The sequence below is a fragment of the Columba livia genome, chromosome 14 (genome assembly GCF_036013475.1).
Source record: "Columba livia isolate bColLiv1 breed racing homer chromosome 14, bColLiv1.pat.W.v2, whole genome shotgun sequence".
Taxonomy (NCBI): Eukaryota; Metazoa; Chordata; class Aves; order Columbiformes; family Columbidae; genus Columba; species Columba livia.
The window spans coordinates 15,206,055-15,223,502 of record NC_088615.1 but is presented as its reverse complement, the minus strand read 5'-3'; the positions used below and the strand labels follow the sequence as shown (position 1 = coordinate 15,223,502).

At 43.5% G+C, this 17,448-nt stretch overlaps 1 protein-coding gene and 1 long non-coding RNA gene across 10 annotated transcripts in view; one reads left to right on the top strand and one right to left on the bottom strand.

Annotated features, from left to right (window-relative positions):
- Positions 1-14,478, top strand: part of GABRP (gamma-aminobutyric acid type A receptor subunit pi) — a 35,902-nt gene extending 21,424 nt beyond the window's left edge. For 4 of the 9 annotated variants that reach the window (XM_065030108.1, XM_065030110.1, XM_065030109.1 and 1 more), the window contains 8 exons: positions 1,251-1,363; positions 3,453-3,520; positions 5,463-5,680; positions 6,512-6,594; positions 8,930-9,067; positions 10,282-10,434; positions 10,885-11,153; positions 12,119-14,478. In XM_065030108.1, the coding sequence (XP_064886180.1) occupies positions 1,251-1,363; positions 3,453-3,520; positions 5,463-5,680; positions 6,512-6,594; positions 8,930-9,067; positions 10,282-10,434; positions 10,885-11,153; positions 12,119-12,433 (1,357 nt within the window). In that variant the 3' untranslated portion in view covers positions 12,434-14,478. The remainder of the gene's footprint in view (positions 1-1,250; positions 1,364-3,452; positions 3,521-5,462; positions 5,681-6,511; positions 6,595-8,929; positions 9,068-10,281; positions 10,435-10,884; positions 11,154-12,118) is intronic. The other 5 variants (XM_065030111.1, XM_021289155.2, XM_013367351.3 and 2 more) reach the window with 2 other exon arrangements.
- LOC135575432 (uncharacterized) overlaps positions 1,249-17,448 on the bottom strand; it is a 26,663-nt gene continuing 10,463 nt past the window's right edge. Inside the window, exons 2-3 of the long non-coding RNA XR_010466212.1 lie at positions 5,012-5,156; positions 1,249-1,939 (exon numbers count right to left, since the gene is read on the bottom strand). This is a non-coding gene — a long non-coding RNA (uncharacterized LOC135575432). The remainder of the gene's footprint in view (positions 1,940-5,011; positions 5,157-17,448) is intronic.

The following is a 17,448-nucleotide window of genomic DNA, read 5'->3' as shown; positions in this document are numbered from 1 at the left end:
TCTGCTCCCAATTATCCAGCCCATCCAAAGAAAGCTGGGTGCAGTAGGGGATGTGGCATAGAAGAGAGCAACCCGCATCGGTTCCAAAAACACAACATGTACATTAGCAGTGCAGCTCCTTATTCCTCTTCAGGACCAGAACAGTTTGTGGTTTTTGCTGGACATGCCCCCCCTGGACTCCCAGCTCTGTTTTTACCATTCCTCAAACTGCAAGTCCTGCATTTCTTGAATGGTTTATGTTTATGCTGTGCACTAACTGGTTCAGTTCTCCTGCAAGGTCCTTTTTGGGCTAAAACGTGCAGCAGAGCTTTAACTAACTCACAATGCTTTAAAGGGAACAGGAGAAAAAAATCATTAGAGCTTTGAGTAACTACATCGCGAAGTTTCTTACCACACAGAGCAGTGGGGCTGAGGCTCTGGGGATGGAGAGAGGTGCTGCCTCCTGCCTCCTTCAGCCCTTCACAGAGCAGTGACAACCATTCTTTCATTTACACTGCACCATAAAACTCACTTTTTACAGCCAAAACTGTGTCTCTAGTTGTCTATATGGTGGTACAGATCTGTGAGCCTCATAGTGTCATGTACTAGCTTTGTTGTCTGTCCACAAAACAATGATTTTGACAGTGTAACTTAGAGTTGGACCTTCTGTACCCCCAGCAGCGAGGGGTGGCTCAGCCTGCAAAGCTTTGTTGGTGTCTGTGAAGTGCTTGGTGCTTCATCTTTCCCCTCCGGTGTACTCGGGGGTTTTGCTCCTGACAGCAGCTGTAGAGACACTGCCTGACACCAGCAGAGGAGGATGAAAGCTGCTTTAGGGGATGAGTAATTAGGGAGGAGGAGCTGCTGGTCAGTAAGATTTGTCTCATGCTGTTAAAAGCAGGAGAAAAAAGAAATGCACATTCCTTATATAGACTGTATGAGGAGGAGTGGGAAGGGGGAGATTGCAGATTAATATTAAGACTTGTTATATATAGACCCTGCTTGATTTGTCTGGGACATTTTAAGAATGTCCTTAAGCTACTGTGTGTGCAAACTGGTAGCTATTAGCTGAGGTAATTTGATGTTTTCCCACCTCTTCAAGGTGCTAGTTATTCAGCTAAGATAAGCAACGTGAGCAAGTGCTTGTGGTTTCAATGATCTACTTATTTTTAATAAGCATTTTATGCAATTTATTTGTTTGAGCACGAGCTGGAAACACATCTACAGACCAGATGTGCCCAGCTACATGTAACAGTTCATGTTTGTGTCCCCAGAAGGTGCTCCCTGGGTCACGTATCCAACTTGCAGAGCAGCGACACAAGGTCCCTCCCTGGATTTGAGAACCTCACCATGGGATACAACAAATACCTCCGGCCCTACTTTGGCGGTATGTTGGCTCCACACGTTTGACACTTTGAAGAACAGTCTGTAAGACTTGTGGGGAAAGTAGAGCATGCTTTAAGCTTTCTTTAGCATGCCGCAGTTCAAAAGGCTGTGTTCCTTTTAAATTAGGTGGTAGCCAGGGCTGCCATCCTTTCTGTGCATCCACTGTTGTCTTGGATAGATTGTGGTTGTACATGTGGGGCACGAAATCATGTCCACCTGTGAGGTGAAGGGCAGGGAATTTATAAACTTCAGCACCTCTAGGAAAGACGTACCAGAGTAACTGAATTGTACATGTGTTTGTTTGGAGTCTGACCCTTGTCATTCGCCGCTTTGTTTTTGTTCATGTACATCTATTTAGCGGATTGCAGCTATAGAGGAATAAAGCCATTCTCCTTGCCAGAAATATCGACTTTTGACACAGGCTTTCACTTCACACTGAGACACAGGCTAAACCTGCCTTAACCCCTTGTGAAACTCTAGGGAGTAGGGAGCACTCGAAGGACAGTCAGGTGTTCAGGAACTTTGCTGGGGCTATTGTCCAATTTGGGTGTCAGGTCTCCCACCTTCCAGATGAGTGCTGTCAATCAGAGAAAAGGGTTTATCAGAACAAACATTCAGAACCTGAAAAATATTGATGGAAATTTAAAAAACAGCTATAAAAATTTTTATCAAATTTGCTTTTCTGCCAGAACTCATTAATGAATCTATGCTTAATAGAAAAACTCCCCATCAGCTTTCAGCAGGACTTGGATGTTTCCACTGTAGCTCCTGTGACTGACCTGCTACTGGCAGCTTTTGGCTTCTTCCTTTTTCTGACCATGGTGATAAATTTCTGGGACAATATACATTTTACCAGTTTGTTATGCCTAGAATGTCTGATCTCATGCAGGAATTAAAAAGCTCCTCTAGATCCTGTCACATCAGTGAACAGATGCTTCTGAATGGAGATTAACCACACCTACACCGGTCTATGCCTACCAGAGCCATAAATAGTAAACAAAAATGGTCAGGGCTGTGGTTTGACCTCCTCCAGGGGCCCCAAGTCCTCACAGATCTTCCCTCTGGTCATTAATGTGAGTGGGCTTCAAGTGTCTCAATGTCTAAAATGAAGATGGAGAATGTGAATGACAGCTACTAAAACAAACAAACAAAAGGCAAATGAAATATATTTTGGGGTTTGGAACAGTTTAAAACAAATTCAAAACTGTTTAAAAACAGTTTAAAACAAACAAAAAACCCCAAAACACCTGGAAGGAAATTTAGGAACTATGTCCCTGGGACTTCTGCAAGTGTGATTTAGATGACTGAGGAAAGGCATTGCTGTGTTGTCACCTAAGCAGAGAGCTGCCTTGGAAAGCACTGAGCCCTACTCAGAGCCCAAATCCGTGCTGGGGATTAGACAAACCAGGCCCAGCCTCAGGGACAGTGTGTGTCTTTGTGTAATTGTCTGTTGATCCCCCAGCCCCTGCCCGGACATGCCTGGGGAGGAGCTGCCCTCTCGTGGTGGATTTTCAGAGCGTCACAAAGCGGGCGCGACCGGGATTCAGGACTTGGAATCCCGAAAAGTCGCTTTTACGTAGAACAGTAATAATATAATAAGTAAAAAGAGGCAAAAGCTCTTGCATTTTGCTGTTTGTAGCCCAGTGTATGGACTCAGGGATCACTGAATTTCTCTGCCTTGTAGTTTTTCCTCTCTGAGAAACAAGGACGCCGATTGCTACCTGTGCGTGAGAAATCCTTCGAGAGCTGTGCCTAAATGCTGCTTGGTGCACAGTTCATCCTTCTTGCCACTGTGTGGGTGTTGTGGATGGGGTGACAAGGCATAAGGTAGCCCTGTCACAAATGTCACTGAAATGGTGCTTATCTCAACTGTACATCTTCATAGTTGGTGGATGTTTGCTCTCTGGTCTCATCACCAAACACAGAATTTTATTTCGGATCATAATGTCATTTGTGACCCTAATGCTCTAAAACTATGTCTCACTCTTTGGGCTCCTGCAGTTTTAGAGAAGGCACCACACACCATCTGGAGCCCTTTTATTGTGCCTTTCACTCTTCTCTCTGCTTAAGTTTTTTTTTTCCCTCCACAGGAGACCCTGTTCAAATTGCAATGACTCTGGACGTCGCAAGTATTTCTAGTATATCTGAGAGCGACATGGTAAGTGAAAACATTTTTATAAGAGATAAGAGTAAGATCTGCCTGAGAGACTTGTCATATATTCCTGCATGTTCAGCACAGCATTTTCAAGGAGCTTTGCTTTACTCTCTTGACCACTTTCAGAGGTGTGATGAGAACAGAGCTAATTTATGACTGCTAACTATGTAGATGTCGTAGTAATGTGGGCTTGTCAGTAGATAGAGATGGCTCTGAAGGTCTTAGTGGTGCAAAACTCAGCACCCATTGGAAATCAGGCCCCTTGAAAATGGGAAAAATGGAATTTCCTCTCCCTTAGCTTTCCAGTGTGCAGGGTAGAGGTGGCCTCTGTTAGATGTGCTGGTGTTGTTTGAAGACACAGATGGGGTTTCTTCTCAAGGAGGAGAAATGAGGCTGTGAGCTGCAACACAGTCTAAGGCTCAAAGGACTGGTCATCCTCATAGGAAAAACAAAAAGTCAAACACACAGAGAACATATTCCCCCCACTGATGAGTCTGGTTCCCCTCACTTCTGATAACAGCCGGATTTCAAACACAGATCGCTGAAAACTCCAGTTTCAGGCTGACCAAAACTGTGGGTAACTTGGGTAAATGCAGCAAATAGTTCAAGTCCAAACAGCTGGAAGTTCCATCAGGAACAATTTCAACATTAATTTCAGCATTTTCAAGAACAGCACTGACTTTCTCTTCTAGAGAAACAAAATATTGTAACTTTGCTAAAGCTCTTCATTTTGGGGAAGGGGCAGAACCAACAAAATCAATTACTCACATATCTCTAACTAAATTAAAGGGCCTTGTAAAATAGGTCCTCTTCTGCAGTTTTTCTTTTTGATGGTCCATCTAAGTTGCTCTGACCACATGAAAAACATTGCAGTGGCTTACTCTGTGCTTCAATAAAACCTGGAAATCAACTAAGATTCTTCACTTTTGTCAATATTATAATTCACTGTATTGAAAGCCTTAACAGTGCATTATTTGGTGTTTTTTCCTCTGTCACAGACCGAGAGCAAAATTTTTAAAGTTGCAAAAGCCAATGCTGACACCGGATACTTATTTAGACCTTTTCTCGTAAAGCATTTCACAAATTATAGATTGAATGGAACAGAATTGCTTCATCTTCCATGGACAGGCACTATATCTGTGGTAAAACATAGTGACTGGTATCAGACTGTCTGTGACAGAAATGTTTTGAAAATAAAAAGCATTACTGCGTGCATTTACTTCATGTATAAGGAAGCAAGTGAAATAGTACAACAGTGCCCTGTGACTGTCCAGAAGGCTCAGTAAAGAATTCTCTGCAGGGCTGAGTACTCATTAGTATTTTTATGAAAATACTCCAGTCACTGCAGGTAGATTTTGGCAGGCTAACCTCAACTGCATCCCAGTGTCCTTAGATTCAAAATTCCTATTAAACAAGATGCTACAAGTTTTGTTCTTTGATTTGTTTGTGGGATTTTTTAAGACCTCAGTGAAATAACAGGTTGGTTTTGCTTACTTATTTTTCTCCAAAGTGCCCATGTCTCTTTCATGATGGTGTTTATAATATACGTGTCATTTTCCAAATCTAGACAATGACTGATTTTTAATGTCCATGATTTGCTGAGTGGCCTCAAGTGTGCGTTGCCCATCTGTTTTATTACCTGTAAAATAGACACAAAAAAATATCAATTACAACAATTGCTCTTTTAAAAAGAAATACTATGAGAATAATCTTTAGTCCTCAAACACTACACCTCAGAATGTAAGTACATTAGAAATGTAATAGAGTAAATAAAAGCATGGTGAAAATCTACCAGATCTGCTGCATGTACCTGAATCTGAGCTGTTGTGGTATGTTGAAGAAATGTGTGTTCTGGCTCCTGTGACACATGGCACACCCTTGCTGTGCTCAGAGGTGTTCTGGACACACATCCACACATCCACGCAGGTTTTTTTCTCTTTCCCAGGATTACACAGCTACGATCTATCTGCAGCAGCGCTGGACAGACCCCCGCTTGGTCTTTCATGGCAACAAGAGCTTCTCGCTAGATGCTCGTCTCGTGGAATTGCTCTGGGTACCAGACACGTACATTGTGGAGTCCAAAAGGTCCTTCCTGCACGATGTTACTGTGGGGAACCGCCTCATCAGGCTGTTCTCTAATGGCACTATCTTGTATGCCTTAAGGTAAATCAACCTTTGGCTTTGCTGCTGCTGCTGGTTCAGAATAGGTCTCCAGAATGCTGCTGGACAGGAGCAGATACCAGATGTTACGAGTTTGGGGTCAACAAGCCAACTGTGACCATACTCTTCTGACCCATTACCCCCTGTTCTGGGCACCTGGCAATGCTGGTCCAGGGTCAGGATTCCCATCGTGGTCTGCGCTGTGTCCTGAGCACAGCACTGGCTCACAAAGCTCACAAGCTCAGGTGTCATGCAGGACATGTCCAGCAGAGTCAGATGGAGGAAGGACATCACAACAGTAACACTTTAACAGACAGTGGAAAGCTCTGTGCTTGCCCAGTGCCATGCAGCCCCGATTTCTGGTTTTTAGCAAAAAGCATGTTTGTACGTGTACTGCAGAAACGTGCACTGCAATTGTTAGTAGTTCATACAGCGGTATTTCTTTTGTGTCCCAGTTACCTGCAAAGTAAACTGTGTTTACCCTCCACATTAGAGCAAGTCAGAGTGTGTGTGCAGTTAGTTACTGTGCCTCAGGTGACAAGTGGTGACTTCATAAAATGTGCAATGCACTGGAAAACCTATGAATCTACAAGCTAAGTCTCCCACCACAGCAAAGCAAAATTCCTCCTTTAGTTACTTTTTCATTGAAGTGGCTGCAGAGAGCACATCTCCTTAAGGAGGGTTCTCTCTGATTGCCATCAGTCCATTCATTTCAGAGGTCAACACTATCTAAATGACAGAGCAGACTCTTAGTGGTCTAGTTTGCTAAGAAAAACAGAGAGATTTTATTATGTGCCTTTATTGCAACTTTTGAAGTTCTTTCTTTTCCTACAGAATCACTACTACTGTTGCTTGTAACATGGACCTGTCAAAATACCCCATGGACACACAAACATGCAGACTGCAGCTAGAAAGCTGTAAGTAAAACATTCTAGAAAAAAACTCATTTATATTAATTTATTCATATGTAACTACGCATTCTGAATGTTTGCATTCATCATGGTACTTTCTGGAGTAGACTTTTATTCCTGCAAATACTAGAGTCCAAAAGAAAACAACTTGGCTTCATCATTCTTCAACTGTTTGTGTTGAAATGCACGGTTCAGAGGATTCATGTCACTGGAATTTCTATTAAAATAATAATATTTTATTAAAGTGTAGATAGTTCAATTTTGCACATAAATGATGGAGAAATAACAGCTGGTTTGCCAAATTGGGTCCCTTTTGCACAGACAGCTTCTTCGAAAGTAACTTGTGGGGTAAGTGCACAGGACAAGTACAGCAAGGAACAACTTCTCACATTTTTAGTTATCTACTACCTGTTGCATCTCTGTAACAAGACAGTGTGAATGCTGGTGCTGCCAGACATGACTTGAACATGCCTCTCAAACACATGATCTGAAACCAAGGCCAACCCCAACATTGTGGTATATGCTTCTAGATGGGGCTAATGGCACCCTTGTCAATAGGAGGAATCTCAGCCTTGAAAGTCTCAAGAAAAGGAATAATCAGTGAGTTCTGTTCTCAATTAATTAAAGGCTCATCCACGGCAAAGCTGGTTGGGAAAGACTCCAGGTAAATTTAGGACATGACAGGGCTCTTAGCCAGCAGCTCGGACAGAGCAGTGCTGCTGTTCTGTGCCTGTGATGCTCCACAACAAGCAAGCATCTCCCACTTCATGTCACAAAAAGAAACACCTAAAAATCTCAGTGCTGAAAACACCAGATTTTAACTTCTGGAGCTGCAGCATGAAGCACCTAGGGAAGCACATATTATTTTCACATTAAAATCGTATTAGTTCACCATGGTTAACTTTATTACAAAGAATAGCTCCTGAAATAATAATGAGTGGCCTCTTCTGCTAAAGCACAGCTTGTTTGGGCCTGTTTTAAAAGTGATTGGGTCCTACATCATGCTCTGTTGCTGTATAATTCCAATGAAATTACAAGCACATTGCTCACTGGAGATTTCATTAGGATAAGTGCCCAGAAATAACGCTATTTAAATATATGCCAGATGAATTAACAATCATCTATCATTTATTATAAAATTTTCCTGAGTACCCACGATTTATAAAACAGCTTAGAAACTTTGAAACGTCACATGCTTAGGATTTTACACAGGGATTCATACCCTGGACACCTGATTTAGGAGTTCATCACACTCAAGCTCTGGTAATTTGTGTCTAACAAGAAAACACAATTAGATAAAAATAGAGCTGCAACTGAGTCTTATTCCTTCTACCAGGACAAACAGGTTGTTATCAGAATCAGTGTGTCCCTACTCATTTCCTCAAAGAGGGGCACTTAATAAAAGAATCAAATTAGTGAGACTGATGGGCTTGTTTCCTAAATTAAGTGATATTTTTGAAGTGAATGGCAGGCTGGTAACTCAGTGCCAGTTTTATCCCTCAATCCAACCTGAGGTCATGTTGTGTCATCATTTACATTCCTTGAGGCAATTACTCAGACGGTAAATACGGAGTTTAATGATAACTGCTTGAATTGTTGATCCCATCATTTTGAGGCAGGAGTTTGGTGTTTCCTAAATGTTGGATGCATGTATTTGTCTTCAGTAACTTAAAGCCTTTGGGGATAGGAGGAATGATATGTAGAAAAAGCTGCACTAATGAGCAAGTTTTCTGGACAAAACATACACAGTCGGAAGAGCCTGGTTCAAAACCACATAGCAGCTTCAGCTCCAAGCTCTTGACTAACTGAAAACACCTTTTCTGATATTTTTAAGCACTTGAATAGATTATTCAGTGAAATGTGCTTCTGATACCTGGTAAGGGTTCAATGGGATCTGTATTCTGTTTTTTTAACCACTGCGTTTCTCCTGCTCTTCTCTCACGACTGGAGAGATTGTGTTTGAGGGTTGATCGCTGCAGTAGTTTTATCTTGCTGCATGTAATCAAACTGCAGATGACAGGAATACATTATCTTTTAAAGTGTTAAAACATTTAAAAATAGAAATACGCCACGTAAACGATTAAAAGAGGTTCTCGGCAGCTTTGCGTGTTGTTCAGCGTTCACAGCGGTGCATGTTCCTGTGGAGATCTGAACCATCAGACTCGAAGTCCAGCACTGAAGGACCAGCCAATGTCTGCCCAGTCCAACATAGCTCAGAGGGTCTTTGTCCACCTACAACACCTGGGTCGTGTTCCTGCCCCCACTCGGGACACAGGGCAGGGCAATAGCCGGGCCTTTACTGGCTGAACCACAGTAACGTGGGTCTTTATGTTCTCCTTAGGGGGATATGATGAAAACGATGTTGTCTTCACGTGGTTGAGAGGGAATGATTCTGTCCACGGCTTGGAGAAGTTGCAGCTCTCTCAGTACACAGTGGAACATTACTACACCCTGGTCTCGAAGTCACAGATGGAAACAGGTAAATCCATGAAAGAGAAAAGCAAGAGAAGCTCTCAAGTGTTTCCCTTCCATGGGCCAGTATCTTTTGACTCAAGCCTGAGCCAGTGAAGTCTTTAACAAATCTTAATTTCACAGAAACAGATGGACAGAAAGCTGGTGAAATAAAATTAAGAATAGTTGCAATTAGGATATTCTGTAAGATGGAAATCTACAGAAAGATGGGGCTTTTAATATGCTATATTCACTTGATGGATTTTCCTTTACCTATTTTTAAAAAATTCTCCACTTCTTTCCTTCTCCACCCCTACCTGAAGAAACTCTCTCCCTTCCTCCCAGGTGTGCAAACTATAAATGCTTCAGAGACACATGGTTACAGTCACTGGGAATAAAAATAACCTTTAAAATACACTTTTGTTTGGAAATTACAGCTCTATCATGATGGAATAAGATCTTTGTACATCAGAATTCCATGTCTTTTTCATTATCAGTGTAAATACTCTTAGCTCCGATCCAGACACTATGAAAGGAGGCAAAACTTCCTTAGAATGACCAAGTTTTAAAAATAACAATGTTTTGTTGTTTTCTGTTGTGTACACAGCCCACAAACAACATGGGGTTTGTTTCTCCATTTCAAATGGAACTATTGTTTAAACAGCAGAAATGTCTCCTGAAAATACTAGCAATCCAGCTCCAGAACCCTTATGTCAGTATTATGACAAACTGTTTTTAAAAAAATTACTGATTTTTTTTTTTTCAGCACAAAAAGACGCAATTATAAAAGATCACTAATTACTAATGAATACAGGGGTTCTAATTCCCTGTGATGACAAGACATTGGGATGCTTTGGGACATTAGCCAAAGCCTGCTGGAATTGAGAGAAAAATCTTCTGTTTATTTCTAAGCCATCAGATAAGACTGAACCTGGCAATGCCTTTTCAAAGCAGTGATTGGGCAAAATGTGCTGTGCTGAGTACAAGAGAACAGATGAAAGCATCAACCCTTCTCTGCTCTAAGACACAAGTATAAAATGTTTTCACTGTGGATGAAGTTCAGGAGCCCCTTTACAAGCCCCACGTTGTTCTAGATGTCTCTTGTCCAGCAACGCTGTGTGTTTGTGTCCTCTCATCGAGGGTACATTAGATAAACCTCAGCTGCAGGGCTGGTGTGGGCTCTCCCAGTTCAAGTGTCCTTGGGAATCTCATGGTCGCTGTGTTTCTTCCTTTCATGAACAGGCAATTACCCACGACTGATATTGCAGTTCGAGCTGAGAAGAAATGTCCTTTACTTCATTTTGGAGACCTACGTGCCCTCCACTCTGCTCGTCATGTTGTCCTGGGTTTCTTTTTGGATCACATTGGATTCAGTGCCTGCAAGAACCTGCATTGGTGAGTTACTGCCTGAGGAAGGGAGAAGGTTTAAGCAGGCAGGGGAACCTCCGAGGGCCGGGTAGACGGTAGTTTGTTTGAGCTCTCTGCTCTGTGATAACTGGAGCGCTCATGTGCTGCTTTTCCTTGTGGCAGAGCTGGGTGATCTGTAAGGAGCATGGAAAATGTGCTGCGGCTGGCACACTTGTCCACCCGCAGAGCTGTGTGTGGCCAAGGCTCCGGGTCGAGGGCAGAGGACACATTCTGTGATGTGCTTTGGAGGGGGCAGGGATGGGGGTCTTCTTTTACCGAAAGCAGGAAAAATACAAGAGCCAAGTGCCTGTTGGAGCCAAGGTGTCAAAGACAGGGACAGCTTATGTGAAATGAGTAGCTAACGCTACTAGAGCATTTTACTTGACAGATTATTTGGATTTGGGTAAGGAGTGATGTGCTTTATCTGGCTCACACTAGAGCACGTGCAGAAGGACAGGCCAAGCTTTTCCAGTGTGTCTGCAAGAGAAGGTCTTTCCTTTTCTGCTTTCCAAGGAGTAACAACAGTGCTTTCCATGACAACTCTGATGATCGGCTCACGAAGTTCACTTTCGAAAACCAACTGTTTCATTAAGGCCATTGACGTTTACCTCGGCATCTGCTTCAGCTTCATCTTTGGTGCCCTGGTGGAATATGCCATGGCTCACTACAGCTCATCACAGAAATGTGGAGCTAAAGCACCTCAAGAGGTAAAGCCTGATCCACCTTAATAAGCCTAGTTATCTTGGATAGACAGTAATTAGCCCTCCATTAGCTGAATAAGACAATTGGTCTTCCTGTTATGGATACAGGAAAAATTGCTTCTCCTAATTGTCGCTAAGTCTAAATCTTTATGTGCAACAAACATGTGAATAACACCAGAGCGCTGTGTCTGTGCCATAACCTGCTGCACAACAGCCTTAGCTGACAGGTTAGATTTGCAGGACCACATTTGGGAAGGCACTTTGGCCAGCTGCTGGAACTGGATCTGTAGCCCTGAGCTGCGCTCATGTCAGAGCATGAAGCACCTTTGCAAAAGGCAGCCAAAGAAGCACCAGTATAACACACCTCTTCGCTCTTCTATGGAATAACTCCGATTAGGACACTGATCTGGAAGATAATTCCTGTATCAGAGGAAAGCTGAGCTCTTCTTCCTTCCTTCCTGGAAGACAGCACCAAACATCATTCCCACCATGTTCTGTGGGGGTTGTGAGGGTGAATGAATTGTTCAAAGAGCTCTGCTAAAGCAGTGCGAGAAATTAAATAGTCAATTATGATAGTAGTCCAGTGGTCATCAAGGGTCCAAATCCTGTCAGAGGGAAAAGAGGTTTCCCACCTCGATGCCGAGCTCCCCAGCCATTAAGTCACTGTGCAGATGTGAAGAGATGGATGTCTTGGAGGAGATGGATATTGGGTTGCTCAGTGACGCAGTGAGACTTGCTCTAAGATCTCAAAATACCTCCAGGAATACAGTGGTGGAAACACAGGCATTTCTGGGAATTCAGGCACCCTTAAAAATAGGCAGCAGCTGAAAGGCATGTTTGAATATTGAGATGAATACATATGAACCTGTGTTGTTTTATCTTTATCCTTATGGTCTCCTTCTTTATTAAAGCACTTTTCCTCTGCAGGAGAAGACAAACCCTAAAATGAACTGTACATTCTTGTCTCCTAGGGGCCTGCAAATGAACTCACTAAAGAAATGAGAGAAGTCAACATCACTAACGTCCTCAACAGCTCCATCACCAGCTATAAACAGAAAATCAGCTTTACAAGCATTGAGATTTCAAGTGATAATGTGAACCGCAGTGACTTGACCATGAAAACTCATGAGAAAATCAAATGTGTCTTGAGAAACAAAATGCACAGGATTATTGGTTATTTCACAATTCAGAACCCCAGCAATGTAGACCACTACTCCAAATTGCTTTTCCCTTTGTTTTTCCTGCTGGTCAATGTGTTTTATTGGGCCTATTACCTATATTTTTAGTAGAAATGAGTCGCTTCATTTTCCTACTTCAGCAGGGGAGAGGAATCTTGCCAACGGGCATCCAGGTATGTAACCTCAGTGAATCCAACGTGGACAAAATGCTCTGTTGCATTTCCTGAGGTGCAGAGCAGAAGAGTGTGTGAAGCGTGCGAGATTCAAAGCCTTGGTGCTCCAGCATTGGCAACATTGACTCTGGACAACTGCTTGTTCAGCTGAGTGGCTGTGCTGGGCTCCTGTGCTTGTACCTGCTTTTCGTTCCAGCATCCCACCTCTCACCTGGCCAGGGGTGGGTGTGTAGGACAGCATGTGGCAGGCCATAGAGTGCTACAGGTGCCAGAATTATCTCAGTATTCAGAAGCAGGCTGTAACCTTCTAGTTTAGATGTCCAAGAGGATGTAGGATAAGAGCTGTTATTCTTTGTTTGCTAGAGAGAACAGCAGCAGAGGGACTGTGACTGCTGTCTCAATAGCTCCTGTGTCTGAGGTTCTCCTGCCCCTCTACTCTGCCCTGGGGAGACAACATCTGGAATATTGTGTCCAGTTGTGGCCCCTCAGTTCCAGCTGGACAGGGAACTGCTGGAGAGAGTCCAGCGCAGCCACCAAGATGCTGGAGGGAGTGGAGCATCTCCCGTGTGAGGAAAGGCTGAGGGAGCTGGGGCTCTGGAGCTGGACAAGAGGACACTGAGGGGTGACCTTATTAGTGTTTACAGATATATAAAGGGTGAGTGTCAGGAGGATGGAGCCAGGCTCTTCTCAGTGACAACCAATGATAGGACAAGGGGCAATGGGTACAAACTGGAACACAAGAGGTTCCACTTAAGTTTGAGAAGAAACTTCTTCTTAGTGAGGGTGGCAGAGCCTGGCCCAGGCTGCCCAGGGGGGTTGTGGAGTCTCCTTCTGTGCAGACATTCCAACCCGCCTGGACACCTTCCTGTGTAACCTCATCTGGGTGTTCCTGCTCCGGTGGGGGAACACAAAATGCAGCCAGCAAAATTGTTTTGTAACCCATATACTCTTCCTGTTGTGCTGCAGTTCAGCAGATAATGCTACCAGCTCCCATGTCTTCCTCACAAACAGATTATTTTTCATGCTGGGGAGTGCCTCCTTCGGCTCTCACTGCTACAAGCAGCTCTTGTTTCTTGCCAGCCACAGGCAAGTGGCCAATTTGTCATCCCCTGCTTCATGTGGCTGTGCAGCTGTGGCAAGAGAGCAGCGCTGCTGGGTGAAAAACCCAGGCATGGGCTGAGCCACAATGATCTAAATCAGCCTTTCACTCTTTATTTTAGGCTGACACAGTGTTATGTTTCTGCAGAAATTCAGAATCAAAGGGGGCTCTGGGAACTGTCAGTCAGCTTTGTTTATCCTGCAATCAGCAGGACCTGAGAGCTTTGTTTTAGAAATAAATTAACTACGTGGCACACACAGTTTATGTTTGAGAACTGAATGCCATTTGGTACTGTGCAGCTTAAGGCTACTGGAAGACTTCCTGATTTTAAAATGAACGCTTTATGGCAGTTTTTCCCCCTCCTTTTTTGGTCTGTGCAACTCTCATAACTTTCAGGGCATGATCCTGCAGTGCTGTAGGCAAAGCAGTGGTTGCCTGCAGGGGCTGCGGCTCAGCGGGAGCTTTGGCTGAATGAGGCGTCTGAGCGTGTAACTCGTGTTGCAGCCTCATGCACGTGGTGTTTGCTCAGTGTAAAAGTCTCGTACTGGGGTTTCCTATAGGAGGTGGGAAAAGCACGCAAAAATATAGATTTTTTTTTTTTTTTACTTTAATAACTTTTTATCGAACCGCTTCACCACACTATATTGGGAAGGATCTAAACCACATATTCATAAATCATGGCTTTTACAAAGAGCGGCACAAGAAGACAAAGGGGACCAGACTGACTATGGCAAGTGAATAAACACAAACTCCAATAATGAAATGTTGGCTTGTATATACTGGCATTTAAAGTCCATTCCATAAAATGTAATAAAGTGAATGTTTGTGATATGAACACAACCCCCCTGGAGAGATCTTCTATTAAAAAAATCATTACCTTCTTTCTGTGTCAATTCCTTTATTTAAAACCCAACTAAAATGCCCTTATGTGTTCTACACTGGCTGCCAAATATTAATGTTAACAAAAATAATTTCTTTGTAGCTTATAGTAGACTGCTCGTCTCAAGGCTTGCTTTCATTAGATGCGGCTTTTGTTACAACTTCATGCTTTGAACTTGCTCAGAACTCGTTCTAAGTTAAAGCTCTGTGCAGCAAAATGTTTTTTTATTGACGGGGCCCAGCAAACAGCACATTGTCTTGAAAAGCATCAGCTCTGTCTGTTCTCATTTATTGCTGATTTTGATAACTTCAAGAGGAAGGGAGGGACAGAAAGGAGTAGGGGAAGGAGGGGTTTGGTGGGTATTTTTTGGTGTTTGTTTTGTTTTTCTTTTCCAGATACTTTATGAGAATATTCTGAAAGAGTTGTTGGCTTGGCCAGGGGAAACATCTTACTTCAGAAACTCTTAAAATCTAGGAAGTATGGACTCCTGCTTTATTTTCTCCTATGTATAATTTTGTTCTCACCTTGATAGAATTTTCCACTTCAATACAGCTCACATGTGATTGTTTCCCTCTATAGCCCTGCTGTAACACAAGATATTGACTCTGGCCTCAGCAGGGCACACACAGTGGTCCCAAGGCCATTTTGGTGGTCAAACAGATGCTTGGCAAGGACCAGGTATGGAAAGTAAGTGACAAAGTAAGCAAGCCACTCAGCCCTTATCCTACTGCAAGTAGGTCAGGCATGTCAGAGGCACCAAAATCAATTTTTGCTAATATATCCTACAGCGAAGCAAGTCAGCCTGTGTGCAGTGGTGTCCTGGAAGAGGCTGGTGTTATGACTGGTGTTGCTGTGGCCCCAGAGGTGACGCTGGGCAGAGGGCAGTGACATGAGCCCAGGCAGGTTCTTTGGAGCAGCCAGGATGATGCGCTGCACAGTCCTGAGTCTGCCTCATCTCTTTCAGGTGTTGTCTAACACAAGCTATAGAAGTACCACTGAACTCAAGGCTTTCATATCCTGATAAGCGTGGAGCACAGAGCGGCTCCTGTGTTAACAGTGTGCAAAGATAAACCCTTATATCTTGACAGACACCAACTGAAAATCAGCTTTTCCCACAACGGACTGGTGTGCAACACGTAAGCTACGGGTGAGAACAAAGCCACAGGCCTGTTTTGCTTATGGGTTCAGCTGTGCTTGGGCTCCGGGCTCAGGAGAGGTTTGGGGTAGCAGCCTGCTCTCCAAAAGAGCCTCTAGGCTGGGAGCTCTTTTGGCTCCCACCAACCTCATCTGCCCTTCAGCAGAGGGAACTTGGCGCCATGAATCTGGATGAGCCACAGGACAGAGTTACCCCCAATGTTTATTATTCCACCACAGTGCCAGTTTGTTTGTGCTCTTGGCAGAACGTGTGGAGGAAAACACTGGACTTGCTTTTTGAGATAACTGCTTTGCAGCGACATTCTGGTGCGTCGTAACCTTTCCTTACATGCACTTCCTAAAGCTGCAGCTTCTGAAGTCTTTGTCTCTCTTTAAGAACATTGGCACTTACTGTAAGCCTTTGTGGACAAACGCTTGTGAGCGTGCGTGAGCACAGAACGCGTGATGGATAGCGAGCAGCAGGCAGGCAACGCGTGTAACTCGAGGAGCCTTCAAGAGATGCAAATGCTTGTATCTGATGCATAGAGGAATAGAACGCCTCACACCATGCTATGGAGAGTTGTCCTAGCCAGCACAGGGAACAAAAGCAGTCTAGCCACAGCAGCATAAAGCATTTTGGGAATTAATATAAAAATGTTGATTTAATATAAATACATGAAGGAACTGTGCTATAGAGGAGAGCTAGAACAGGCTAATACAGCCTGTTTGCAGCCATCCTCTGGAGCTAATGTCTTAGAGTGTAGCAGTGAATGACAGGAAATATCACCTTTTAGTACCTCCCAACATCCCCCTGCTTCCTCCTAAGCCCCCACCCTTGTTTTTCCCCCTTCACCACAGCACAAGCAGGAGCTGGCCCTGCTGCAGCAGCCACCAGTCTGAGCTTGGAGAGTGTTATTTTTCATTTTCAGGAGGATGAAGGGTTCAGCTCAGGAATGCTATTGTTTCAGAGCATGTGGTTTACATTACGATTTCCAAGAGGTATTTGTATATGCAAACACTACCATCTGCTGTAAAGAATACTTGGCATTTTTAAAAGGTTAATTCAATTTCAAACCTACTGATTGAATTGGTAGCGGAAACCACTCTCATTTGCTTACTGTATTTAGTGTCACAACACCAGTCAGCCAGAAAGCCATGTCTTTACAAGAAAAGACTGTTTAGTGCTGGTAATTGGCATAGGTTTTCTCCAAATTCTCATTGAAATAACTTTTCTATTCATTAATGAATAAAAGCTGTTTTAAATTACAGCCTCTTGTCACACTTGAGATCAGACAATGGGCTTGTTAATCTGAGGTGAGTGTTAAGTCTGTAATGAATAATTTGATGCATTTTCTTTCTTTCTCCTTCCCTTTTTGAGATCTGTGCCTCACACTGTGGTTTTCCTCAAAGGTTCATGTGGTTTAAAACTCCTTTTTATTGTGTCTTACTCACTTAGCTATTCAACAGGAGAATTCAGTATTGAACTGCACGCTGCTTTGTTTGGGCACAAAAATGTCTTCTGTATTACGGTTTTAAACTAGGAGAGATTCAGGTTAGACATGAGGAAGACATTTTTTATGTGGAGGGTGGTGAGAGCCTGGCCCAGGTTGGCCAGAGAGGTGGTGGATGAACCATCCCTGGAGACATCCCAGGCCAGGCTGGACGGGGCTCTGAGCAACCTGAGCTGGTGAAGATGTCCCTGCTCATGGCAGGGGTGGCACTGGGAAGGTCCATTCAACCCAAGCCCTTCTGTGATTCTATGATAATGTCTTATTCTCTCAGATTAGCCCAGGTACTTATGACTGCAAACAAGAAATCCATATTTTGGGTGGCCATC